At 46.8% G+C, this 24,595-nt stretch overlaps 2 protein-coding genes across 4 annotated transcripts in view; both read left to right on the forward strand.

The window, feature by feature from the left end:
- ADCY10 (adenylate cyclase 10) overlaps positions 1 to 18,255 on the forward strand; it is a 77,145-nt gene extending 58,890 nt beyond the window's left edge. Inside the window, exons 26-34 of the mRNA XM_067532525.1 lie at positions 1,402 to 1,580; positions 4,062 to 4,218; positions 5,001 to 5,205; positions 5,289 to 5,385; positions 6,611 to 6,726; positions 8,538 to 8,655; positions 9,327 to 9,522; positions 11,386 to 11,574; positions 17,913 to 18,255. Coding sequence (XP_067388626.1) covers positions 1,402 to 1,580; positions 4,062 to 4,218; positions 5,001 to 5,205; positions 5,289 to 5,385; positions 6,611 to 6,726; positions 8,538 to 8,655; positions 9,327 to 9,522; positions 11,386 to 11,574; positions 17,913 to 18,104 — 1,449 coding nt within the window. The 3' untranslated portion in view covers positions 18,105 to 18,255. The remainder of the gene's footprint in view (positions 1 to 1,401; positions 1,581 to 4,061; positions 4,219 to 5,000; positions 5,206 to 5,288; positions 5,386 to 6,610; positions 6,727 to 8,537; positions 8,656 to 9,326; positions 9,523 to 11,385; positions 11,575 to 17,912) is intronic.
- A 2,690-nt stretch (positions 18,256 to 20,945) lies between these two features.
- The window catches only part of NUF2 (NUF2 component of NDC80 kinetochore complex), a 37,417-nt gene continuing 33,767 nt past the window's right edge, over positions 20,946 to 24,595 (forward strand). The window contains exons 1-3 of one of the 3 annotated variants that reach the window (XM_067532407.1): positions 20,946 to 21,098; positions 22,429 to 22,504; positions 24,259 to 24,390. In XM_067532407.1, coding sequence (XP_067388508.1) covers positions 24,268 to 24,390 — 123 coding nt within the window. In that variant the 5' untranslated portion in view covers positions 20,946 to 21,098; positions 22,429 to 22,504; positions 24,259 to 24,267. Of the gene's footprint in view, positions 21,150 to 22,428; positions 22,505 to 24,258; positions 24,391 to 24,595 lie in introns of all 3 variants that reach the window. The other 2 variants (XM_067532405.1, XM_067532406.1) reach the window with 2 other exon arrangements.

Genomic DNA, 24,595 nt, shown 5'->3' on the forward strand with positions numbered 1-24,595 from the left:
GGGGATACCTGAGAAGGGGGGACCCCTGAGAACTGGGAGACTGGGTCCTGGAAGGCAGAGAGAGGGATCTCTTGTGAGCTGGGTGGGGCTGGGATCTGGAATCCCCCTGGAAGCTGGGGTGCGGGGTCAGGACCCCTGCCCCCAGACTTCTTGTCTCTTTCCCCTGCAGTTTCAACTCCCCTTCCCTCCCAGCCTCCCAACTTCCAGCTCCCATCGGCTGGCAGAAATGCCACACTCGTCTTTCACTCTGCAGCATCACTTTCATTCCAGCAGGCCACCAAGTAAAGGTGGAACAGCCTGGGCTGGGACAGTCCCAGAGTGTGGGAGGAAGAGCTGGCCACTAGGAGCCACAGCCAGGAGGGGATGGAGGTCTCCACTCTGGAGCAGAGAGGAAGGCGCTCCTGCTGCACCGGGCTGTACCCCGCAGGCAGCAAGGGGTAGCCTGAGCCCCTTCATCACAGCACCTCCTCCCCCCATGTTCAAGTTACTAGGCCCTGATTCAGCAAGGTACTTAACTTTACGTACCGTGCTGAATCAAAGACCTAATATTCCCCTCCACCACCAACAGCACCATCATCCGTTTTCCCCAAGAAGAGGTGGCAATATCAGAATTCCAGGCCTCTGCCTTAGATTGTCTTGGTGGCAGTGCAATGACTTTCATGCAAAACTAGGGAGGGACAGATTAGACTCAGAGGCTTTAAGCTCAGAAGGGACCATTATGATCATCTAGTCTGACCTGTACAATGCAGGCCACAGAACCTCACCCATCCACTCCTGTAATAGACCCCTGGCCTATTGATGTTTTATCCATTGTGACCTGAGTGGCTAGTCAAAGTTCAGACTTTGCACTGGTTGGGAAGAGAAATTGACAATGGAGTCTGGTTCCTTTCATGCAATCTTGTTTATCTACAGGGAATGTACAAAGTCCAGTTTCTCCAAACACAGGAGGAACCAAAAATAGGAGACAGCTTCCTTGCTCATAGCATCCATCTCTTTCAGCCAGATTGTTCAGGCTGAGGGTGTCTGGCTTTCTTACTGTTGCTTCTCTCTGTGGTCCTTCAGCAGTAGCTATGTCTCTCTCCTACGTCTGTACAACCTTATCCTGTGAGGCCTTCCTCTTGCAAAAGTCCAGACTACTGGACAGGCTCACATTTCTCTTGTCATCTTTGTTGGGGCCACCGAGTTGTCTCTCACAGCTATCTTCAATGAGGGGTGGAAGTCACAACAGTTTAGATGAGGTTTCACCCAATCCACTTTCTACTCTCAACTTCTGCCCTTGGCTCCAACAGTGATGTCATGATAGAAAATGGGAGGCAACTGAGAGTCCCACCATTTCAGAATGCACAGTTGGCTAGTAATGTTACAAATGGTCTTTGTCTCACTCTCGCTTCCCCTCTGCAGGTCTGTTATAACATGGGCCAAATGAATTTGGCAAAGAAATTGATCAAGAAGGCTTTGATTTTATTAAACAGAAGATTCCCATTTACCTTGATTGGAGTCTTTTTTAAGACTCTGGTGGAAGTGTCAAAGCACGCGTCTCACCAGAAGAAGCAGCAATTCTTGTATAGTCGCAGTAAAGGGTAGGAAGTAGAACTGAAGTAAAACCAAATTGCGTGGATTTCACCTTAGACCCTGGTCATTATTTGGACCTCGATCCTGCAAAGACTTAAGCACAGACTTAGTTTGAAGAGTGTAACACGCATGCTTCAAATTAAGTATGTGAAGAACAGGGGCTTTAAATAGTGGTGTTTACATATGCTAGTGAAGGAAGAATTAGAGAGACATAAGTTCCCAGTGGTACAATACTTTAGAGCAAGGCATTTATTTTGGAAAACAGGAATTGATTGTGAAGAAATGCATCTGCTTTTGAGAATATTTTTATACACCCTGCTACTGCTGAAGGCATTATTTCAAAATTTTGTTTGCCTCTCCTTGCTAACTAGCCTCTTGATGGGAGTGCTTATATTTCAGCCTGGGAACAATGCTTTGATTTACCTGTTTGTGATAAAAATGGGTACAACGTTCATAAACAAGTTTGTAAAGTTTTTATTTTCACTACAAATAATCTCCCTGAACAGTGGCAATGCTCTAACAGAATGTATTCTACTAGCGTGGCCGCTTAATGTGTTTACAAGCATTCTTTTAGGTTGTGGAGCAAGAAGTCATCATCTTAGTGGTTCGGGGATGTCCTAGGTGAAGGGGCACCTGAGAATAGGAGAAGCTATGTTTGTAACCATGGGCTTTGGAGACAGCGGGGGCGGAGGGAGCCAGGAGGGAGCCATCTGGTGTTAAGTAGAGAGCCTGTGGGCCATGGGGGACAGTTTTGTTGGGGATTCAAGCAGAGAGAGAGAGGTGAGGCAGTGGGGGTATCAGCATGAGCGGATGGAGGTACCACAGGAAGGGGAGATAGAGTGGAGTGCATAATGGGGGATGTGCTGGGGAGGAGGAAGCATGGGGAAATAAGGGAGCCCCAGTGGAGAGGAGGCAGTGGTGGAACAGCAGAAGGTGGTGGGGGAGGTCAGGGAGGCAGCCCGGGGTATGGAGAGGGTTAGGGCAGTGGAAAGGAGGAAGTGGCAGAGGTAGAGGGTTTAGGCAGGAGAGGAGAAGGGGAGTCAGAAGAGGGATCCTTGGGGGTGAAGGTGAGGTAGTGAGAACAGGTAGCAGCAATGGAGGATCCAGCAGGGGGGTTTCAGTAGTAGGGAAAAAAGTGAGCGGGAAAAGGCTGGATTCCAGGAGGGGCAGGTGAGACCCTGAGGGGGTGGAATGACAGAGTTTGGGTTGAGGCAGCAGGGGGGAATCCAACCCCCGTCAGGCTGTCTCACCTCTCCCCCAGGAATCCCCAAGGTACTTCACCATAGCCTCCTGCTGCTGCCTTCCTCCTCTGCTCACCTTCTTCCCCATCTCCACTGGACCTCTCTTCCTGCTGCTGCAAACTCACCCTTGCATTACATTTACCTCTTGCCCCACTGGTGGGAGGATGGACACAGCCATTCCCTGCCACGAAGCCACCCCCTTCCCTGGATCACCAAAGTGTCCCAACACAACACTCCTCAACAAAACACCCCCTGTCCCACACTTACTCTGGCCTCCCCTGTGGCAGGCTCCCAGCCTACACTGCAGCAGTCTCCAGATGGTGAGCCACGCTTCCACCCTCGTGCCAAGAGTTTCCTCCCTCAGTTCCCAGGCTCCCCTCTTCCTTACGCACACTCACTCCTTCCCTTCCTCTTCCCACAGGCCCCTCATTCTCTCTTCCTCAAACTGCCTCCCCCCTGGTCTCTTTCCTCTCCCACAGCCCCTCTGGCTTCTCTTCCCTCCCCCAGGATTGCTGGCCTCAAGCGTTTCTTCACAATCACGAAACTTGTTCTTTTAAAAAATAAATGGCAGCCAAGGCTCTCCTGTGATTCCATGACTCCAGGAGCTGGGGATTTAAGAAAAATGCCAAATATCACGAGAGCTGACAACATGGCTTTCCCCATATTCCCTCACAGCTGTCTCCTCTGATCCTTCCCATTACTGTCCTCCCCCCATGCTTGCGGGGTGGGGAGAAGAAGTGGCTGCCCCAGCCAGTGCTGCTCCCCCATGCCCTGGCCAAGCCCCTCCTGCTCCCCTCTGCTGACAGAGCAACCCCTGTGGGCAGGGGCTACAATTGCCAGTGATTCCCCTTGGCTGGAACCTAACAGCTGATCTGCGGTGGCCAGGGAAGGGGAGAGTTCTCAGCATTGCTGTATGAAGCAGCCTCAGGCTCTTCTGCGCTGCCCCCTTCCACAGCCAGCCAAAGTAGGGGAGTAGATGTCCCCCTCCCTTCCCAATGCCCATAGGTACTTCAACCTCCCCACTGCTACATCATTACCCGCACAGAGACCCATCAGCCTACTGCTACTTCCTCCTTTCCCCTCTCCTGCCCCTGGAATCCTTCCTGCCTCCTCTCCTGGGGGGAATGTCCAGATCAGGATCCTGCCTCCTCTTTTTCCTCACCCCCACTCTCTATTTAATTAGCAGCGACAGTGAGATCTGTGCACTGCTGGGATCTGCTCTGGCTAACGATGTCTCTCATGTGACAGGGAGAAGAAATTAGCTTTCCTTCACCAGCAGGGTCACTGCCTTTCCTTACTGTGGCAACTCTTCAGCCTGGACACCGCTACAAACAGCAAGAAGTTCTGTCGCCTGGCTGCGCTCATGAAAGTGAACTCAGCGGAGGAATCTGAAGATGAGAGCCAGGTGGGTCCACTCGCAGCTGGGAACCCTCTTCTCCTGCCCCCCAAGAAGACGAAGTAACCAGCAGCACTGGACGTAACTGTGGTGACAGGACACACCTGCCGTAAGGGGACTGAGGAGTTCTGACTCTTATAGAGCTGATGCCTGATTTCAAGGGTGACCTGTAAAAGCTTTGCATTGGATAATCATCCCAATGTTCTGTTTTTCTGACCCTCTTTCACACTATCGAAGCCCCTGGGGCTGGAAATCTCATGGAAAACCAGCTGTCTTGTCAGATTTCCGGAATGCCTTGCTTCTTACTGTCTTGGCTGGTAATAACATGACCATGGTCTTCCTTGTCATGTTGCAGCACTTCTGTCTCTGGGAAGAACTAGGGAGGCAGAGATGTGCTAAAGTGACAAATAATTAAAGGCCACTGAGCTTTTTTTAAACCTCCCAAAAAAGCTGATCTGAGGTTCAGTTTCCTTCTTTTTATTGTAACAGTTTAGGTTAGTTTTGATTTTTAAGCCATTGCTAATTTCATGTACTAGTTTATATTTTATGCCTATCCAGCACCTAGCCTGGAGGGGGAGGGGCCAGTCCTGAATAGAGTCTTTAGACGTGACTATAAGAAATATTCATATTAATCATCCTAATTTTTTGTAATGGTCAGTGTTGTAAGAGAAAAATGAACAAAGAAATGTGGGGGCTTCTGGTTTATCCATGTATCCCTTTTGAGGCTATACCAGGTAACAATCCAGTCAACAGTTTCAGGCCCCTGTGTTTTGTTGTTTGGAACATTTTAGATCATTTCATCCTATACGGAATTCTCACTCTGCTGCCAGATGATGGGTTACCAGGCTGAATGGATGAAATATGAGCTGATGGCTATCCAGCGTAGCTCTCACCTCCAGGTTATTGGAGGAGGGCTATTAACAACGGTTAAATTAGCACAGTCGTTGGCCTATATGAAGCTCTGCTTGGGTAACCTGCCTCTCTCTATTCAATTAGGTAAGTCTGCTACAATCATATACTGTGAGGAGAAGGTGTCAGTATTAAAGGAGTGACACTTAATACATTTATTTTTTCCACAGGCTATCGAGCCCATGAAATGTGTGTGTATCTGAAGAAACCCAAGCTGGACTATCTGGTTCTCTGCATGCTCTTCAAAGCTCTCTTTCTGAGCATCAGGTATGATAAATATTTATGTTCCCATATGGATGGGCTGAGGAGAATGGCATGTGAAGAAGAATTAATGGGAACTTTAGCAGATCGATGGAGACCCAATGTAGTAAATGTAGAGAAAGCCCAATGACTTCAGTGGGCAGAGCATGTGGTTACGATGACAGAAGACAGACCAGCTAGGTGTCTCTAAGAAGCACAGCCTTATGTTTAAGGCCTCCTCCCCCCCCCTTTTTTTTTATAAGAAAATTCATGATAGTTTGCAAGGAATGAATTTGACAAGTAAATTTAGTCAGTTGCAAAGAAAATATGTAAACGATCATGGTTTGGGGGCATTTTCATGATTTCCATGACCTCCATGAAAATGTGATTTACATAGGGTCCTACTTATGGTGTCCAAGGAGGAGATGGAGGGATAATACTGAGCAATACCTAAGAGATCTTAATGTGAATTACCATCAATGGGAACAATATGCCCTTGACAGAAAGAGATGGAAAGCACATTATGAGCATGACCAAGGACTTCCCTGACCTATAGAGTCAGGGAGTGAGGAAGTATGGATAGGCTAAGTTTGGCTTTTTGCTTTGGTTGGCTGGTACTTTTCTTCTGAAGTGAATTTTTTCTTCATGAGGAGACAGTTTGGATCCCCATACTTGGGATGCAGGTGCCTCTGTCACATAGCTCAGAAGTGTCAGCTGGAGTCATGTGTCACCCTTATTTCCTCTCACCCTGGCAAACCAGAAGGCTGTTCTGTTTCTTATTAGACCTCCATCTATAATGACTCTCTCTGAGCCACAATGGCTTCCTGAACACACTTGTTCTCACAACAGTTCCTTCTGCCATGACATGTTTGTCTGCAGTGATAGATCGGCCACCTGAACTCTATATGCTCCTGGTGCTTTTCCTTGTCAATGACCAGCTGTGAAGGCAACTAGCTGTGCGCAGTTGACCTTGCAGACACTTATATGCACACAGGGATATTTCATGTACGTTGAAAGGACCACGCTGGAACATCTCTGTCCACTCTGTGTCTTGTGGGGCATTCTTGAGACCCTTCTCCATAAGTTTGTTCGCCAAAGATCCTTGGAGTGAAAAATAGGATAGATACAAGAATGAAGTGATAGATGGGATGATAGAAGATGAGACATGGAAAGAAGAAAGGAAATGAAGCGATAGGGGAAGAAAACGTCCCACAATAAAATGTGTCGTGCAATAATGCTCCATGATGTCTAGGTTCCAAGACTGTGTACGAGTACTGAGCTGGCTGGAGGAGTTGGCCATTGAGGAGGAGAAAATCATTGGGATGGCTTGTTTCTTTTCTTACTGCTTAGAGCTCTTGCTTTATGCTGGTAAGTACTGAGTGATGGGGACAACAGATACTGGTGTGCTTTGCAAAGGCACTTCTGTCTCCTGGACAGGGATGGTCACCATGTCAGCATTCCTGAAAAACAGTGGCTTCATTCTGGCATCTTGTTTGTGATTACACTGAAATGGTCAGTTTTTAAAGAAGAGAGGTAAAATGTTTGACAGAAAAGGGGTTGTAGCTCACCTGATGGGATATTGATATCTGTGTGAACATTGAAGCAGTTGGGGTACTATCATACAAATCAGAAGCCTAATACTGGGAGGTGGGAGGTTGTGAGGTTGGCCAACAAGCCTCCTAAGGCTAACTGGGGTTCTGCAGACTTCAATAAGCCAGTATGGGGGAGTTCCCCTGATCTCCGCCCCAATCATCCTGCTCCTTCTAGCCCCCTGTGCTCTTCAATCTCCTAAATCCTTGGGTACACTTAACAACTTTTCCAGTATAATTATACCAGTATGGCTGAATTGGCAAAACCCTCCGAGTGGAGATGAGCAAAAAATGCTTTTGATGTTACAGCTTATACCAGTTTGGTGAATGAAATAAACCATACTGGCAAGGCCCTTTTTACCCTGGTATAACTGCATCTACCTGCTAAGGTTTTGTCTGTCACAGCTATCTCATTAAAATGTCATTCCCCTAACTGACTTAACTATGTTGGTAAATCATTGAATTGTAGACCTGGCTTAAGGTCTGCAGGACCACAGCTTCCTTCATGCAGATTTCACACAGCCCACAAAGCAGGGAACTGGATGAGAACAGGAGGCTTGGCTGGGATATCAGGTGGTCACTTCACACCACCTTACTGTGGGTTTCCTGAGGTCTTAAAGGGGGGAGAACTCCCTTGTGAACCTTTGATTGATGATGGGAAATCTCTTTCTTTGACAAGTCTCTCCTCTCTCCTGGTCTGGCTATGCGCTGGGCTCTGTTTCTGCAAGGGAAAGGGCTAGAGACTTTTCTTTCAGTGACAGTCTAGGGCTCCAGCAATCCTTTTACATATTACTCCAAGTTAGCCATAGCAGGAATGTCCTTGGAGTATCTATTAGATGTGTTTAATAACCTATTGTAGGTGAGATTACTGCTCACAGTCATGATCAAAGGCAGACAGCCTCTGTAGGAGAGATCTGCTGAAGCTAATTGTCTTTGGCTTTATGGTTGTTGTTATTTGTTTTTTCCTACAAAAGTGGCAAAAAAGTTGGAAGAATTTTGAAACTCTCTTTCCCCTTTGTAGTTTAAGGAGATCCTCCTTCAAAAATACCTTCTCTAACTCACTTAAAATTTAACACACACGTCCTGCCTTGGACCTCGGTGTAACCAGCCAGTTTTGACATAACCAAGATACTTTTAGAGGTGTATTTTAGAGAGGGATGGATAATGGGACCCAAGTGGCAACCTTCCTTATGTAATGACTGCTGCTGCTCCACAACTTGGGAATTGCTTTGCCCATCTCTACATTGCATCCATTGTGGAAAGGAAACATGCCAGTTAAAAAGCAGACTGCATGCTAGGGTGAAAGGTTATTGATGTTTTATTTTTTTTGCCCAGTACAGAGTCTCTCCCCTTGCACTAGAGAGCACTTATACAGAGCATGTGATAGTCCCAAGGAGCTCAGTTAAAACCCCAAAGCTTGCAGCATTTCTGTTAGACTTTGATTGAGATCTGAGGACTTTTTTTGCCAGGCAATTCAGCTACTTCCAAGATCCCTCTTGACTACCTTTATACTTGTGATAGTGTTAGAATAGGGAAATGTACCACTGCCCAAAGAGGAAACGGCTTCTCTAATGCAAATTTCTTTTACAGGGTTTTCATTTAAGACATTTAAAGAGTGCCTGGAATTCATACAACACAATGAAACAAACTGCATCCTTATGTCTCAGAACAGCATCATGCTTGGGCTGTATTCATCCCTTGCCATTTGGTAATATATGAAGTCTCCTCAAGATTGCTTTGCTATGTTGCTGGTTTAGTCTTTATTTTGCCATATGGTGGCTTGGAGCTTGGAAACGTTGGGCTGGGTTCTGCCATCTATACTCATGTTGACTAGCACCTTAATCCAGGAGTCCTGTTGAAATTAGTGGGACTACTTGACGTCAAGGTCAGGTACTTCTTAATGTGAGTAAGGGTGGCAGAATTGGGCCAGTTCCATTAGAGGACTCTATGGGGGTATTGATGAGCCTTAAAGCCTTCTTAGCTAGGTGGTGGCTGAAAAGTTCTTGTCATCATATCACATACCTTGGATGGATAATTTTATGTCCAGTAAAAACATCTTTGCTTTGCACTAAATTATTATAAACATCATCATGCCAAGGAGCCCTAGTCATGAACCAGGACCCTGCTATGCTCGGCGCCATACAAACACAGAACAATAGATAGTCACTGCCCCCAAAGAGCTACAATCGAAGTTGGCGGCAATCATATCTCATGATTTGCTTCAAGCAGTAGGAAGAATTCCTCTCCCCAGCGCATAACATTGTGCAAGTAACCAGATGCAGCATGAGTTTTCCATCTTCTTCTGAAAGGCCATAGGCTGGTCCAATAGTCCCACCCCTTACAGCAAATCCTGTGTGGATCTCTCCCTTGGTGATCTAGGTTTGCCAGACTTCAGCAGTGGTCCAACTTCAAGGAGCCTTTTGAAAAGGCCAGAAGGTTACTGAGGAGGAATAACGCCTCATTCTTCGCTACCAGTGGATTCTGTAGATTCTTGGAGTGTGAGGCCCTTGTGCTACGGAAACACATTGAGTCAAAACCTGAAAGTGTCCGGGAGACTCGTACTAAGACACTAAAGGTGAGAGGAGGAGAAGGAGAAGTTTGCATTGTGAGGAAAGACTGTAAAATGCAATACATGTACAAATGGAGGCCTGATATCTCCTGATGGCTGGTAGGCATGGAGTGCCTGATCCAAAGCCCGTGATGTCAGTGGGAGTCTTTCCATGGGTTTCAAAATGCTTTGAATCAGGACCAATGATAGCACCCATCTGTCAGGTTTCCCTACACACCTCCCTTTCCCATCTGACCTACTGTAATGCCCAGTGGCTCAAGCAGGCTGGTGTCCGTCCAGAGCCGTGGTCTAGTGATGTGTGGGTGGCCTGGTAACTGGGAGGTTATTAGAGGCAGTCCAGGCAATGGTCAGAGTTCTCGCATGGGGAAATCCAATCCAAGGGGGCAGGTTGACGAGATAGGCGAGATCAGCCAAGGCAGGGTCAGGTGAGAGAGCAGGGCAGCAAGGCAAGGTGAGGCAAAACAGCAGGGTGGCAAGGTGATGGAGGCAGCAACCAGCAGGCTATAGCCTGCTGCTCAGACAGCTTCCTCTTTCTATCAGGGTCCTTTTATAGCCCAGGTACCCAACGAGAATGCTGTGAGTCCAGCCAACCAGGGGCTTGGCTGCTGTGGGACTGTAGGCCTTCAGCATCAAGGCTGTTGGTCAGGAGTGGTAGTTCAGCACGTTGTCATGGCATGGACGGCCTAGAGATGCTGTTTAGGGACCTGGTGGGCCTGGATTCCATACCAGGGTCCTGACATTGGCCGCTCTCCCGTCCTGTGTATCCAGTTCTATTCAGCTCCACTAGCCTTGGTCTCCTCCACTGAATTGCCTAGTTCCCTATTTGGGCCCTTGTAATGGTTTTAATGGTTTGGTTTTGAAATCCCTTCAGTGTCGCATTGTAGCGCAGAGTGAGCACTAACCAGTGTGAAGGTTGTTACATGTGGAGGTTGGGGGGAGTAGAGGTTGATCATAATTTTGATTGTCTTTTGCTTCTTTCCAATTGATTAATCCAAATATTGAATGGCAAGAATTGCATAAACTCTTCCCCCCCCATATACAGTACAATGGAGGCGGGGGGGGGGAATCCCCAGACAAAATGAAGTGCCCCCAAAGCACGATAGAAACTTCTGTTTTTGGCATGGAAAGTGGAAACTGGTCAAAAGTGATGATGTATATTTGTATGTGTCCAGCTGTGTGAGGGGGAGGGGAGAGGGCATCAAAATTTTTGTACTCTGCAGCTAGGTTCATAGTCTATATTGCAGAACTTTGTAGGGGAGACAGAGACACTTGAATTTGATGTAATAAGAGGCAGGAAGCCAGTGGAAGGACTCGGAAAGTGGGGGCAACCCTGGATTAAAGAGAAGTGTTTCCTTATCATTGCCCTTCAACTGTATGTTTCCACAGCCAGTAATTGATGCACATTTGTGGGGTGAGAGAACCCGGACAGATTATTCTGACATTGTAAGGATGTAGAAAAAGATGCTATTAAGTCTGTGACAGATGTCCTCTCGTCCCCATCCCGTTCCCTTTGTGTTTTAATGAGAAATGTATCCTTAGGATTCACTTGGAGTGGCCTCTGGACAGGAGGTAGAAAAGAAATCAGCCACATCGAGTGCTCAATTCCCAAGTAAGAATTGTCCAGTAGGTAGGATAAGAGACTATTGAAGAGCCAAGTTAGTGAGTGCTGCCTAAGTGCATGATGAAGACAAGCTCATACAGTCTGAATCTTTCCTGGCCTTTATCTTGCCTGTGCTACTTTCTATCTCTCTGTTGGTTTCCTGTTTCTTTCTAGCTGCCTCTTCTCCTCAGGCATACTATATTCCTGCAAAGGGATCTCAGAGCTCTAGGATGTCATCCTGACATGAATCTCAATTGTTCTCTTGCTAGGACTTGGACCAGGTTCTCTCTCGATGCTCCACAAGCCCTATTTATTACCCTAGGGTTTACCATCTGAAAGCCTATGTCTTCCTGGTGTTGGGCAATGAAGAGCAGAGCCAGATCTATCTATCCCAAGCATTCAAACTCTGTGACATATATGGAAACCTCCTGGAGAAATCCTGGCTGGAGATCAGCAATGTAAGTCCCGAGAGCTGGTAATCTGAAAGCTCTTTCCTGTGAGCTCTAGATGAGCTGGTCTCTGGGAAGGGATTTAGGATTGCTTAGAAGAAAGTGGATCTGGCTGCAGGTCAATAGCTGCAATATAGAGAAAGTCAAGGGATGTCCTGGGTGGAGCGAGTGGGTGCCTGCAGTAGACTATAGCTCCCTAGCACCCCTAGAGAGAGAGAGTGGGCACTGTTCCTGTGTCAGAGTCCAGTGCTGTTCAAGGCACCTGCCTCCTGCCCCAGGGTGGGGTGCAGGGGAGTTTAAGTAGTCCAGAAAAGAAATCAGGATGTTTCCACAGGCCACAAAAAGCAGAGACCTAGGCCTTTGGAAAGCCAAAGAAAAAGAGAGGGGAAAAAAGGGAAAAAGTACCAGCCCTTCTCCTTTCTGAGAGGGCCTGGGTGGGCAAGGCTCTCTAGCTATTTCCCTGGTCAGCAACCCCTGCTTCTGGGAGTTGGGGACCTCTGCACTGCAGTCCAGCTCCTTCACAGTGCTACCCTGAACTGAGTTGGGATCCTCATTTTTAGGGACACCCCCATCCCTCGCAAGCCTTATAGCTGCGTTGGGTTGAGGCTGGTTGTGCCCAGAGGAGCTCTTTAACTCCTTCCCGACAGGGATGGGGAACTGCTCCACCACAGTACCATACACCCCAAACCCACCTAACTACTAACTTCCACTAATGTTTGTGGTATATTCTCATACAGCTGGGGCTGGCATGACATTCAGCGGCATGGCTTGTGGGAGGAGCGTATGCAGCACCTTGCTGTGTACATCCACACCCACATCATCAGGAGAGTCCACATCATCAGGACTCTCCTCCAGCAGAAGGGAACAGAATCCCTTGAGGACTCTATGCACTGTAATACTGCTTACCCTTGCTTATAAAGCCCAACAAATAAGCCCCCAGCTTTTGCCAGAGTTACTCTGCAGTACTCCTAGAATCTTCCGAGCTGGGGAGTGAGATGCAGCCTGAGATTCCAACCCAAGTGTCTCAGTATTGTGTGCACAGCACTTACCTTGACATCCCTGGACTGATCCTCAGGGCTGCAGGTTTAAGAAGCATAAAACCCCATTCAAAACATTTGACAGGTTTAGGACCATTTTTAGTACAAGTCCAACCATTTCAAAGCAACATTGCTTCCTGATCTATGCCTCCTGGAACATATGCGTTGGCTCCTTAACTGGAGTCATTTTGAGGGAAGATCTACATGAGCATCATTTTTAGGGGCCAATGGTTTTCTCTCTAGTGCAAACTTTATATTTGCAAAATTAAATCTCTTTTTCTTGTTGCCCATGTGTCTGTCTACACCTGCCTGCCCATCATGGCTTGCTTAAACTTGTCATGGTTAACATAGTGTGTTCCCCCTAGCATGACCGTAACATGCTCCACAGCTACACACACATTTGGTTATTAATGATGCTATAAATTGTGCTGTCTCACCTGTTTTTTGAGGTCCACCTTGATTGAGCCTCAGTCGTTTTCAGTGTTATTGTGAGCAGAGGGCAATGTCATGGTAGCCCAAAGTGTGCAAATGGACCTCTCAGTGCTATCCTATACTGCAGAGGTGGCCTTTCTGGTCACTTGTCTGCATTCCACTGCCCAGGAGTCAGCCTGGCCAGGACCCACCTACCTGTACAAACAGTGCAGCACCAACGGATGGCCCCTAGCTGCACAGTGCTTCCACAGTGTCAGGCGTCTTTTGATGATAGCTCCAATGTCTATAATGCCTCACTGGATCATGTGGCCAGGCTGCCAGCAGGCTAGCACTGACATCAGCATACTCACTGCCTTATGGACGGGGCAGAGGCTGTGGGACCACATGACCATAGCAACCATGGAAGGTGTATGGTATGAGGGCAGAGATGGACATTCCCTGAGACTGCACTATGAGAGCGATAGAGGAGAAGGCCCCTGACAGCCAGGGGGAAGAGGAATCTGATGAGGTGCTGCCTGAGACAGCTGCAGGCTCAACCCTGGAGAGCAGGAAGCTGAGCTATCACTGGAAGGTGGAGGAATCCGCAGATGAATGCCATTCAGACCTGGTAAGCTACTTCTGAGTTGTGAAAATGTACCGACGGGATCTGATTTGGGTCTGGAAGGGAATGCATTCCAAGATTCTCATGAGAGTGTGTTTGTAAGAGGGGGAAAACATCCATCTTTCAGTGCCCTCCACAAGCCACCCTTCCTCTGTTTCCTCCCTTCACCTCCATTGCATGGTTGGTAGGTCCCATTTCCCACCCCAATTTCCTTTTCTTGCCCCCACCCCTTGCAGTTGCATGACCTACCATTTCCAGTAGGGACAGAAATGCCCTGTCCCCGATGAACAGCAGCTGGCTGTTGTTAGATGTCAGACAAGCAGGGAAAAATGTAAAAGGCCCACAAGCAGCAATGCAGAAAGACTTAAAAGCAGAAGCACGAATAAAGATCTAGTGTTGTCTGGCCCAGACGTCTACATTACAATGGATATGCTGGGCCATGTGCCTGCAGCACGTGCAAAACAGGCTGGTATAAAGGGAGATGCCTGGAACACACTGCCAGATGGTAGCATGCCTGCAATGCCTGAAAGCCAGTGCATGGTAATATCCGCTTTCACAGTACACTCTGCATATAGAAGGTACATGGAAAAGGTGAAGGCAACCAAAGGAGCAATGGACATATAACAGTGGCAAGCATACTTACTGAAAGAATTTTACCATTGATCCTGTTAGTTCCCGCCCTAATTTTAACTCACTTTTGTGAAGTAATATCAGAAAATGTCTCAAAGCCAGTGCGCTAATGTAGCTCTTGCGTTTCTTGGTAGAGCCTATTTTCTTCTCCACCCAGGGAGCTGATTGGAGCAGATGGCTGGGGTGTACAGTTTGTAATTTAAAAATTAAGCAAAATAGATACATTTGTCTCATCCCTTGAAAGTATTAGGATAAGGAACATATGGTGGGTTACTATGGATGCAAACTCAAATCTAGTTGGTTTGTCTTAACAGGTCCTTCCACCATGGTCCCAGCTGTGCAGTTCTGTTTTGGACCAAAACAACAAAGGCCTGTATGGGTGCTGGAGTTAAAACTCTCCTTTGCTATGATGCCTAATGTGCTGAGACCACAGTCTACCAAGTTGACCAATATTGTCTCACTGTTTCCTTGTGCTCCCCCGTCTGTCTGTATCCATCTGTTGGCTCTTGTCTTAGATTGTTAGCTCCTTGGGGCAGGGACTGTTTTTTTGTTCTGTTTGTACAGCACCTAGCACAATGAGGTCCTGCTCCATCACTGTGGCTTCTAGGCATTATGATAATATAAATAATAATACTAATAGACAGGCTGACAGCTTTGCGGCCACGAAGCACTTGCTAATTGCCTCATAGAAAGACATTGGCCAGAAATATGCTTGGTCCCATCACAGTGAGAGGGGGAGGGGGGGAAAAAAGATGGGAAATCTACAGATAGGATGGCAAACAAATCATGGCCCATTACTTTCATCAGAAAGACATGCATCAGGAGGAGAGGGGATTTGAAATATGGATGTCTGAGCATTTTTTCCAGATCGAAATGGACACAGCTAGATTAATAACCACCTCAGTAAGAGTCTTTTCCAGCTCCTTGTTCACAGTACTTGTACAGTACTTGTGTTTGGAACAAGTCACATGGCAGAGACTATAAAATGCAGCTGCACCTTCTCCATTTTGTCTTCATTCCTGCTTCTTATCTCTGGATCAAGTCCTCCACAACTGTAGCTTTGAAAAAAAGAACTAAGATGGTCGAGTTCAGGATCCTGACAAAAGGAAGAAAGGAGAGAAGCAGAATATGGCCCCTGGACTTCAGAAAAGCAGACTTTGACTCCCTCAGGGAACTGATGGGCAGGATCCTTTGGGAGGCTAAAATGAGGGGGAAAGAAGTACAAGAAAGCTGGTTGTATTTTAAAGAGACCTTATTGAGGGCACAGGAACAAACCATCCCAATGTGCAGAAAGAATAGCCAATATGGCAGGCGAACAGCTTGGCTTAACAGAGAAGTCTTTGGTGAGCTTAAACACAAAGAGAAAGCTTACAAGAAGTGGAAGTTTGGACAGATGACTAAGGATGAGTATAAAACTATTGCTCGAGCATACAGAAGTGAAAGCAGGAAGGCCAAAGCACAGTTGGAGTTGCAGCTAGCAAAGGAAGTGAAGGGTAACAAGAAAGGTTTCGTCAGGTATGTTAGCAACAAGAAGGTCAGGGAAAGTGTGGGCCTACTGAATGGGGGAGGCAACCTAGTGACAGATGATATGGAAAAAGCTGAAGTACTCAATGCTTTTTTTGCCTCTGTCTTCACAGACAAGGTCAGCTCCCAGACTACTGCACTGGGCAGCACAGTATGGGGAGGAGGTGGGAAGCCCTCAGTGGTGAAAGAACAGATTCAGGACTATTTAGAAAAGCAGGACATACACAAGTCCATGGGGCTGGATGTAATGCATCCACGGGTGCTGAGGGAGATGTGATTGCAGAGCCATTGGCCATTATCTTTGAAAACTCATGGTGATTGGGGGAGGTCCCAGACAATTGGAAAAAGGCAAATGTAGTGCCCATTTTTAAAAAAGGAAAGAAGGAGGATTCAGGGAACAATAGAACAGTCAGCCTCACCTCAGTCCCCAGAAAAATCATGGAGCAGGTCCGTAAGGAATCCATTTTGAAGCACTTGGAGGAGAGGAAGGTGATCAGAAACAGCCAGCATGGATTCACCGAGGGCAAGTCATGCCTGACCAACCTGATTGCCTTTTATTATGAGAACTGGCTCTGTGGATGTGGGGAAAGCATTGGACGTGATATACCTTGACTTTAGCAAAGCTTTTGATATAGTCTCCCACAGTATTCTTGATAGCCAGTTGAAGAAGTATGGGTTGGATGAATGGACTATAATGAAATGGGTTACCTAGGGAGGTGGTGAAATCTCCATCCTTAGAGATTTATAAGGCCCAGCTTGACAAAGCCTTGGCTGTGATGATTTAGTTGGGGTTGGTCCTGCTTTGAGCACAGGATTGGACTAGATGACCTCCTGCAGTCCCTTCCAACTCTAATCTTCTATGATTCTATGATACTGACAGACCCATCCAGGTACTGGATATACTCCAGAGGAACTGTACCAGCTGGCAAACTGTATAATACTGCTAAGAATCTGATATATATATGGACTTTGAAGTCATTTGTATGTATCTGATTGCTTTGATCATTTAACATCTTTCATCTTGTCTGTTTCTTTTCTTTTACAATAAACCTTTAGTTTTAGATACTAAAGGATTAGCTGGCAGTGTGGTATTTTAGGTAAGATCCAAACCAATATTGATCTGGTAATGTGGCTGACCCTTTGGGAAGCAGGAGAACTTTTTGTAAAGGTAATAGAGTTTTAAATACTTAATTCTTCACTGGACTTAGTTGCTGGTTGGGAGCCAGAGACTGAAATGGAATAAAAAGGGGTTGTGTAATTTCTTGTTTTAGTTTTTTGATAAACACTGTGGGGAACCAGGAGCACTGTTTGTGTCTGGTTGGTGAATCTAATCTAAGTGTTAGCCACCAATTTTGGGAGAATCTGCTCTCCTTTTTTGCAGCCTACCCTGACCTTGGCATTTTCAGGTGGGCTATTGTAGGCACATATGGGTCACAGACCCTACCAACCTTCCCTGAGAAATTCCATCTTGGCAATAAACAGAGAGAACAATTTCCCTGGTGAGATGCATTTTTACTATCTCTGAGGACTATGCACGGCAGTTCTGTGGTTTGATGGCTCTGTTCTGGTGTCATTGTACAAGCAGATGGCCTGCAATAAAATCTTTTGTAGAAAGATAAGTAAGTATGGTATTTACACTTCCAGTATAGCGTCTCTGTAGTGTGAAGCAAAAGTAAATAATCAAATGAAAACCATTCACCTTGCACCCTAAAAGGGTGTAAGGAAGGGGGCTTAAGGGCCTTAGCACCCCTGTGTGGGCTATGTGTATCATGGGTCATGGGGAACAGAGAAGTTTCAGAGGGGTCGCTACTTCCCTTCCTCCATAGGGGCAGGGAATCCAACACACCAGCCAGCAGAGCTGTGCCAGCAAGGAGGGGGAAGTAATCTGTGCTTGGTTTAGCTGGCTTCCCCAAAGCCAGCCGGTAACCAAGGATCAAATTGTGACTTTCGTAATACCAATTTCTTCTCTGGTCTGTTTGTTGAGCAGTGCAGGATAGATAGACATAGATAGCAAAAACAGAGTGGCTCTTTCCAGCCTTCTCCTCTTCCTAACCATCTCGGAAATGCTGTCTCTGAAGATCCAGTCTCATTCTGGTCTCTCATTTCCTTTTTGTTCTCCCTAGGAGTGGTGGTTCGCTGCAAAAGGCCCCATGGAAGACTTATGGCTGAAGGCCGCGCCAGATTTTCCCAAGTGGGAAATAGGAATGACAGAGAAAGACTTTCCAGAGATCCATAAAGCCAAGTACTTGCTGCGAGTGCCAGCACTGGATATAAACAACCCTTTCCCAGAATCTGAGGACATGAGCTTCATGTAGTTCTGAAATGACCTACCTCACTGGAGCACATTGTAAGCCTTTCTAGCCGGCACTACCCAAACTTGTAAGCACTTTCATCTCTTCCTTTGGTACATTTGGGTTCTAATGTCTCACTGTTGTTTGCTTAGACAACTTTTATTCATTGTTAATTAAACTCAGCAGTAGCTCTTTGTTATAGTACTTCATTTCTTTATAACCTGGAACGGAGTCCAGTGCTATTCCCAAAAAGGAAAGTCTAATTTAATTTTTTTAAAATAGAAGTTAAAAGGAATGTATATCTACTTATCTCAATTCATGACCAAAGTTCACTTTCTTCAACATAACCACCACTGTCCACCCACCACAAATGTTTTGGGCATCGCCAGCTGGTGCTGTTCATCATTAGTTTCTTGAAGTCTGTTGTGCGATGCCTTTTGGTGAGAGAGATCCTGTGTATGAGGGAGCTAATACACATGGCCTTCAGCATTATTCCAGGGAGGCTGCTGCCTCCATCTTAACTTTTGAATGGAACAGACATGGGAGAGGAAAATCTGAAAGCACACACTCAAAACCTCGTTTGTGGTGTACTGAGAAATAGAGCTGGTGATAAAATTGTCATTGAAATTTTGAAGTTCCAAAATTTCCACCCTATGAAATCATTGAAAAACAGAAAAAAAAAAATGTATCAAAGTTCTGAAAATGTGAAGTGTGATAGAAATCTGTGTCTGCACCCTGGGAGGGAGAAAACATTTTTAAGTGAGGAATGGATACTGGACAGTGTGCATTCAACTCTGTTCTGACCAACGCTGCTCCCCTGTAGCACCTGGGGAATTTCAGTAAGTGCTGATGTACCAAGCAATGACGACCAAAGGTAAAAATAACCAGAGTAATAACCCTGAATGTGTCAGTCAGCACAACTGCAAACAATTCCACTCTCTCCTCCCTTTGCCCCCTCCCAAAAAACATTTAATGATATGCTTAACTTCATACACCTGTATAAGCCTGTTGACTTCAATTGGGCATTTGTGTGGCATTTTGGGTGCCATAATTTTGCAAATTTTAGACACTAAATTTACCAAAAAACTGGTGAGAAAAATAAAACTTTTCCCCAAACTGCCAAAAAGTGGCAAAAACAACTTCCCCTCCAAAAATGTTTAAAAATGCTCCCAAATTCCCCCAGAGGACAAAAACGCACAGAAATGATCAAAACTGCCCCCCAATGCCCAAAGTGACACAAACTAGGGTTTTTTTTTAAAAGAAAGCCTCAAAATGGTTTAAAAAGTGTTCCTAAAAAGTACCCCAAACTAGCTACAAATTGGTAAAAAATGTTCCCTCAAAAGGTGGTCAAAGAACTGTGCATGCACAGGGGTTTCTGAACTGGCAGAGGGATTGTGGTAAGGCAGCATTGCCATCTTCTGGTCATTCTACATATGGAATATAAATGTATTTCATGCTGAGAAATGCTCTGTAGTTATTCACTAGTAGCAGCTCATTCTGTCTTTCTGGTTGTTACCTCATTCCCTCTATGCAGGATTAGTCTGACTCTGATATTCAGCTAAAAATGCCCTTGAAATAACACCCAAGAGGCACCCTCAAAGTCTCCCCTGAACTGAAATTCCAGTGGGAGCTCCTCTTGGGAGTGGGGACAGTGGTTCACATTGTACTGAGATCAGAACCCATTTTGCTATTTGCTGATGATGGTAACAGAGAAAATAATGGGATCCCCTTGATGTTTTCTTGAATTAACTTTCACAGTCTACATATTAACTGTATCAGGGTTTACAGCCCATTTTGCCCTTCCCATATTGCTAAATGTGTGTGCGCGTGCGCACACGCCAACCATCCCTCCCCCATATGGAAAAGATTTAGAACCACTGATTTAAAAAAAAAAAAAAAAAAAAAAAAAAGAATCCTGTAACACTTTAAAGACTAACAAATTACATTTCTGTAGGCATAAGCTTTCATGGGCTGTTGACGAAGTGGTTGCAGCCCACGAAAGCTTATGCCCACAGAAATTCGTTAGTCTTTAAAGTACTACAGGACTCTTGTTGTTTTTGCTGTATACAGACCAACACAGCGACCCCTCTGGAATTTAGAACCACTGATGTATATCTTTGATTTTCTACATGATTATTTAACAATGTCTGGAAAACACCAGCCCTTAAGGGTAATGTTGTTTGTAGAGGGCACCCTGCTTACGTGTGTGCCACGGGACCCCACCAGAATACGCACCTCGGGAAGGGGAGTAGGTAGTTACGCATGCGGGCACGTCAGTGTAAACACGGCTTTAGGAACTGCGGCTTACAAAGAAGGACCATGTTTGCCTAGCACATCCATGTAGGTCAATGGGTCTGCTGCAGGCCTGTAAGTGAACAGGGGGATTATTTAACCCTGCGGATGTCGCTGTCGGGTCTGACCCAAGCCCGTGGAAATCAGTGGGAGCGTTTCCACTGGATCAGGTTCCTCGTGTTTCCCACGGGCCAGCGCCTCTTTTCTGCCATGGTTTTCTCCACCTACCCTGAGAGCTCTTTACAGACCCTCACTTCCCTGGAGCACCTGACGCACCCAGCACGCCCCGTGCAACAATGAACCAGCCTAGAGCACCGAGTCCGACCGGCGCCATGTGTCTCTGCTGCACACAGAGCCCGCGAGCCGAGCGCACCGGGCCGGCCCGTAGCGAGCAGAGCAGAACCTCCTACAGCAGCAAGGGAAGGGGGCGGGGCGCGCGTTAGTTTGCCAAGCGGTTTCCGCGGCGCTCGCTCACGAGATTTACAGAACCCCTAGTTTGCGCAAGGCGCCGCCTGTGACGCATGTGTGTGCGCGCGCGGGCAAGGGCAGGGCAGCTCCCTCGCCAGAGCCGGAGGGGGGCCGATAGCGGAAGTGACGTAACCCGGGGCGGAGCGCCCGCCCGATTTGAAAAAGCGACGCGGCACGCGAACGAACAACAAACGCAGTAACGCTTATTGCGTCTGTGCGCAGCGGTAGCGGGCGCAGTCCCCGTGCCGGGTCAGTGAGGTGAGCCGAGCCGAGCCGAGCCGAGCGCGGAGCATGTTCGCAAGCGCTACGGTGTGTTGCTTGCCGGTCGCTGCGCGCCCCTGCCCCGCCCCGCCCCGCCCCGGGACCGTCCGACCCGGCAGCTTCTGGGCTGGGAGGGAAGAGCGCGGGCTGAGGTGCCTGAGGGGGCGGGGCGGCTCGGGCGGGGCGGGGTGTCCGTGCCTGGGGGAAGGAGCTGGGCCCTTCACACCATCCCTCGCCAACTCAGAGTTCCACCTTGTGACTGCGCGCCCTGACTGAGGTAGCGAGTGGCGCTGCCTTAGGTGTGTTTCACACCTGCTGCCTGCTCCCTGCGTGTGCCAGGTGAAGTGGCGATAACGAGCCTCGCACTTATGAGTGTATCATCGGTCAGATCTGGGTCATGGCCCCCCCCCCCCCCCCCCCCCACCACCAGTCCTCTCTTTTCTAAGCTGAGTTACAGGGCCCTACCCTGCCTCATAGACTCTAACCCCAGAAGGGACCCTCATGATCCTTTAATCTGACCTGCACCTTGCAGGCCACAGAACCTCACCCACCCATTCCTGTAATAGACCCCTAGCCTCTGGCTGACTTACTGAAGTTGACAAATCATGATTAAAAGACTTCAATTTACAGAAAATCCACCATTTACACTAGTTCAAACCAGCAAGTGAGCTGTGCTGCAGAGCAGTGGTCCCCAAACTTTTTTGGTCTGTGCCCCCCTTCTTATCTGGTCCATGCCTTGCCTGGGCTGAGAGCTGGGTGGCGCTCCCTCTGTGCCCCATGTTGGGGCTGGCCCAACCTTGCTACATCCCCACAAATGTTCTAATGTGCTGCATAGTTTGGGGACCTCTGTCAGAGAGGAAGGTGAAAATCCCCAGGTCTCTGTCAATGTGAGCTGGGGGAAAATGCCTTTTTGACACCAACTATGGTGCTAGACCCTCACCATGTCTGAGACCTCTCAGCCAGACAGATAGGAAAGAATTCACTGTAGTAACTCAGGGCCTTCCCTGTCTAGTGTCCCACTGTTGGTGATGTTTGCTACTAGCCGTTGCAGATGACTACATGCCATTTGTAGGCAATCTCACATACCACCTTCTCCATAAATTTATCAAGCTCAGTCTTGAAGCCAGTTGGGTTCTTTACCCCCACTGCTCCCCTTGGAAGTCTGTTCCAGAATTTCATTTATCTGATGGTTAGAAGCCTTCATCTAATTTCAAGCCTAAATTTGTTGATGGCCAGTTTATGTTCTTTAGTTCCTGTGCCAACATTGGCCCTTAATTTAAATAACTCCTCTTTTTCCCTGGCATTTATTCCTCTGATGTATTTACAGAGAGCAATCGTATCTCCTCTCACGCTTCATTTGGCTAGGCTAAACAAGCCAAGCTCCATAAGTCTCCTCTTGTGAGGTAAGTTTTCCATTCTTTTGACCATTCTACTAGCCCTTCTCTGACCTGTTTCAGTTTGAATTCATCTTAAAACATCTGAGACCAAAACTGCAAACACATAACTTCTCATCAGTGCCTTGTATAATGGTAATAACACTTCCCTATCTCTAATGGAAATAACTCGCCTGATGCATCCTAAGATTGCATTAGTCTTTTTCATGGCTGCATCACGTTGGTGGCTCAATCATCCTGTGATGGATCAATACACCAGGTCATTCTCCTCCTCTGTCACTTCCAACTGATGTGTCCCTAGCTTATAGCAAAAATACTTGTTAGTCCCTAAGTGTACGACCTTGCAGTTTGCACTATTACATTTCATCCCTTTCTATTTTGCCAATTTTCAAGGTCATTCAGATCTTCATGTAAGATATTCTGGTTCTCCTCCATATTGGGAACACCTCCCAACTTTGTGTTACCTGTATATTTTATTAGCATACTCCCACTTTTTGTGCCAAAGTCATTAATGAGACTGTTAAATAAGATTGGTCCTGAGATGATCCCTGAGGAACTCTACCAGTAACTTCTATCCAGCTGGACAGTTCACCTTTCAATATGACCATTCAATATGACTCTTTAACTAGTTCCTTACCTGCCTTTTAATTCTTGTTAATCCTCATCTCCAATTTAAATGATGATTTTCCTTGTGGAACTGTATCAAATACCTTACTGGAATCTAGATAGATTAGATTAGATCTAGTGCATTTCCTTTGTCTAATCATTTTTATTGCCTTGCTCTGTACCTTCTCCAATTCTAACATATCTTTTTTGTGATGGGCTGACCAGAACTGCACACAATATTCAAAGTGTGGGTGTACCATGGATTAATATGATATGTTCTGTCTTATCTATCCCTTTCCTAATGATTCCTAACATTATTAGCTTTTTTGACTGCTGCTGCACATTGAACTGAAGTTTTCAGAGAACAGTTATTCCAAGATCTTTATTGAGTGGTAACAGCTAATCTAGACCCCATCATTTTGTATGTATAGTTAGGATTATGTTTTCCAATGTGGATTACTTTGCATTTATCAACATTGGACAACAAAATGGCAGACAAAATTCAGTCATCCTGGGGCAGGAGGGGCTGTCAGTGCCTGTGAGAAGGGTGCAAATAGGCTCTTGGGGTGCCTGGGGTCCCTGTCTCTGGGATGTATGGGTCTCTGGAATGAGGGGACTGTCAGTGTCTGGGGTAGATGGCAGGGACTGCCCACTGGGGGTCTTGGTGTCTGGGGTAGGAGTATGATGGATCCATGGGGGGGGGTCCTGGTGCGGAGGGGGGATGAAAGACCCTGGGTGGGTTCCTGGAGCATGATGTGAGCACCTGGAGCAGGGAGGTATCAATACCTAGGGGAGAGTTGATGGGGCCCTGGTAGCTGGTGAGTCTGAGGAGATGCCTGGTGCGGGGCAGAGGGCAGTCAGTGCCCAGGAGAGAGGTGACAGGCTATGTGGTGGACAGTCACAGGGCTTGGGGAGAAGGATTTTTCTGTGGTGATGTTGGATGTATGTGGGGACTGAGCTGAAGCCCACAGCAGCTTGCTAGTTACATAGGGAATTCTGCTGAGGGAGATTGCTTGGTGACATGCACAGGCCCGGGGGTGGTTGGGAAGTGCTGTCAACCAGTGACCTGTGGTACTCTGCATAATCTCCCCAGCCTGAGTTCTGACAGCTGTAGTGCTCTACAAGTGAAGTTTTTGCACTGCTGTTTTTCTTTGCAGACCTGCAAAATGGATCTCTTAACGTTTCCCAGATATAATCCCAACGACATCATAACTCACATCCGCAATCAGATCCTAACAGGATCCGAAGCTAAAAATCTCTCAAAAAATGACCTGTTTCCAAATCCCAAGGTAAGTGTGCTCTGGAAACAGAATAGCTTGCTGCTGGAGGACAATTTAAATATAGCAGTGTTTTACCCCCTAACACTCATTTGCACAAGTAGCCCTCTTAGCTGCAATATAAATATTCACATGAGGAAATATTACAAATAGGGACTGCAATCTTATAGGTGCATGTGAGCAGACAGACCCCTGCATCTGCATGCAATTTCATGAT

Source organism: Emydura macquarii, unplaced genomic scaffold (assembly GCF_026122565.2).
Source record: "Emydura macquarii macquarii isolate MOO-44397 ecotype Brisbane River unplaced genomic scaffold, CSIRO-AGI_Emac_v2 contig_3287, whole genome shotgun sequence".
NCBI classification, from domain to species: Eukaryota; Metazoa; Chordata; order Testudines; family Chelidae; genus Emydura; species Emydura macquarii.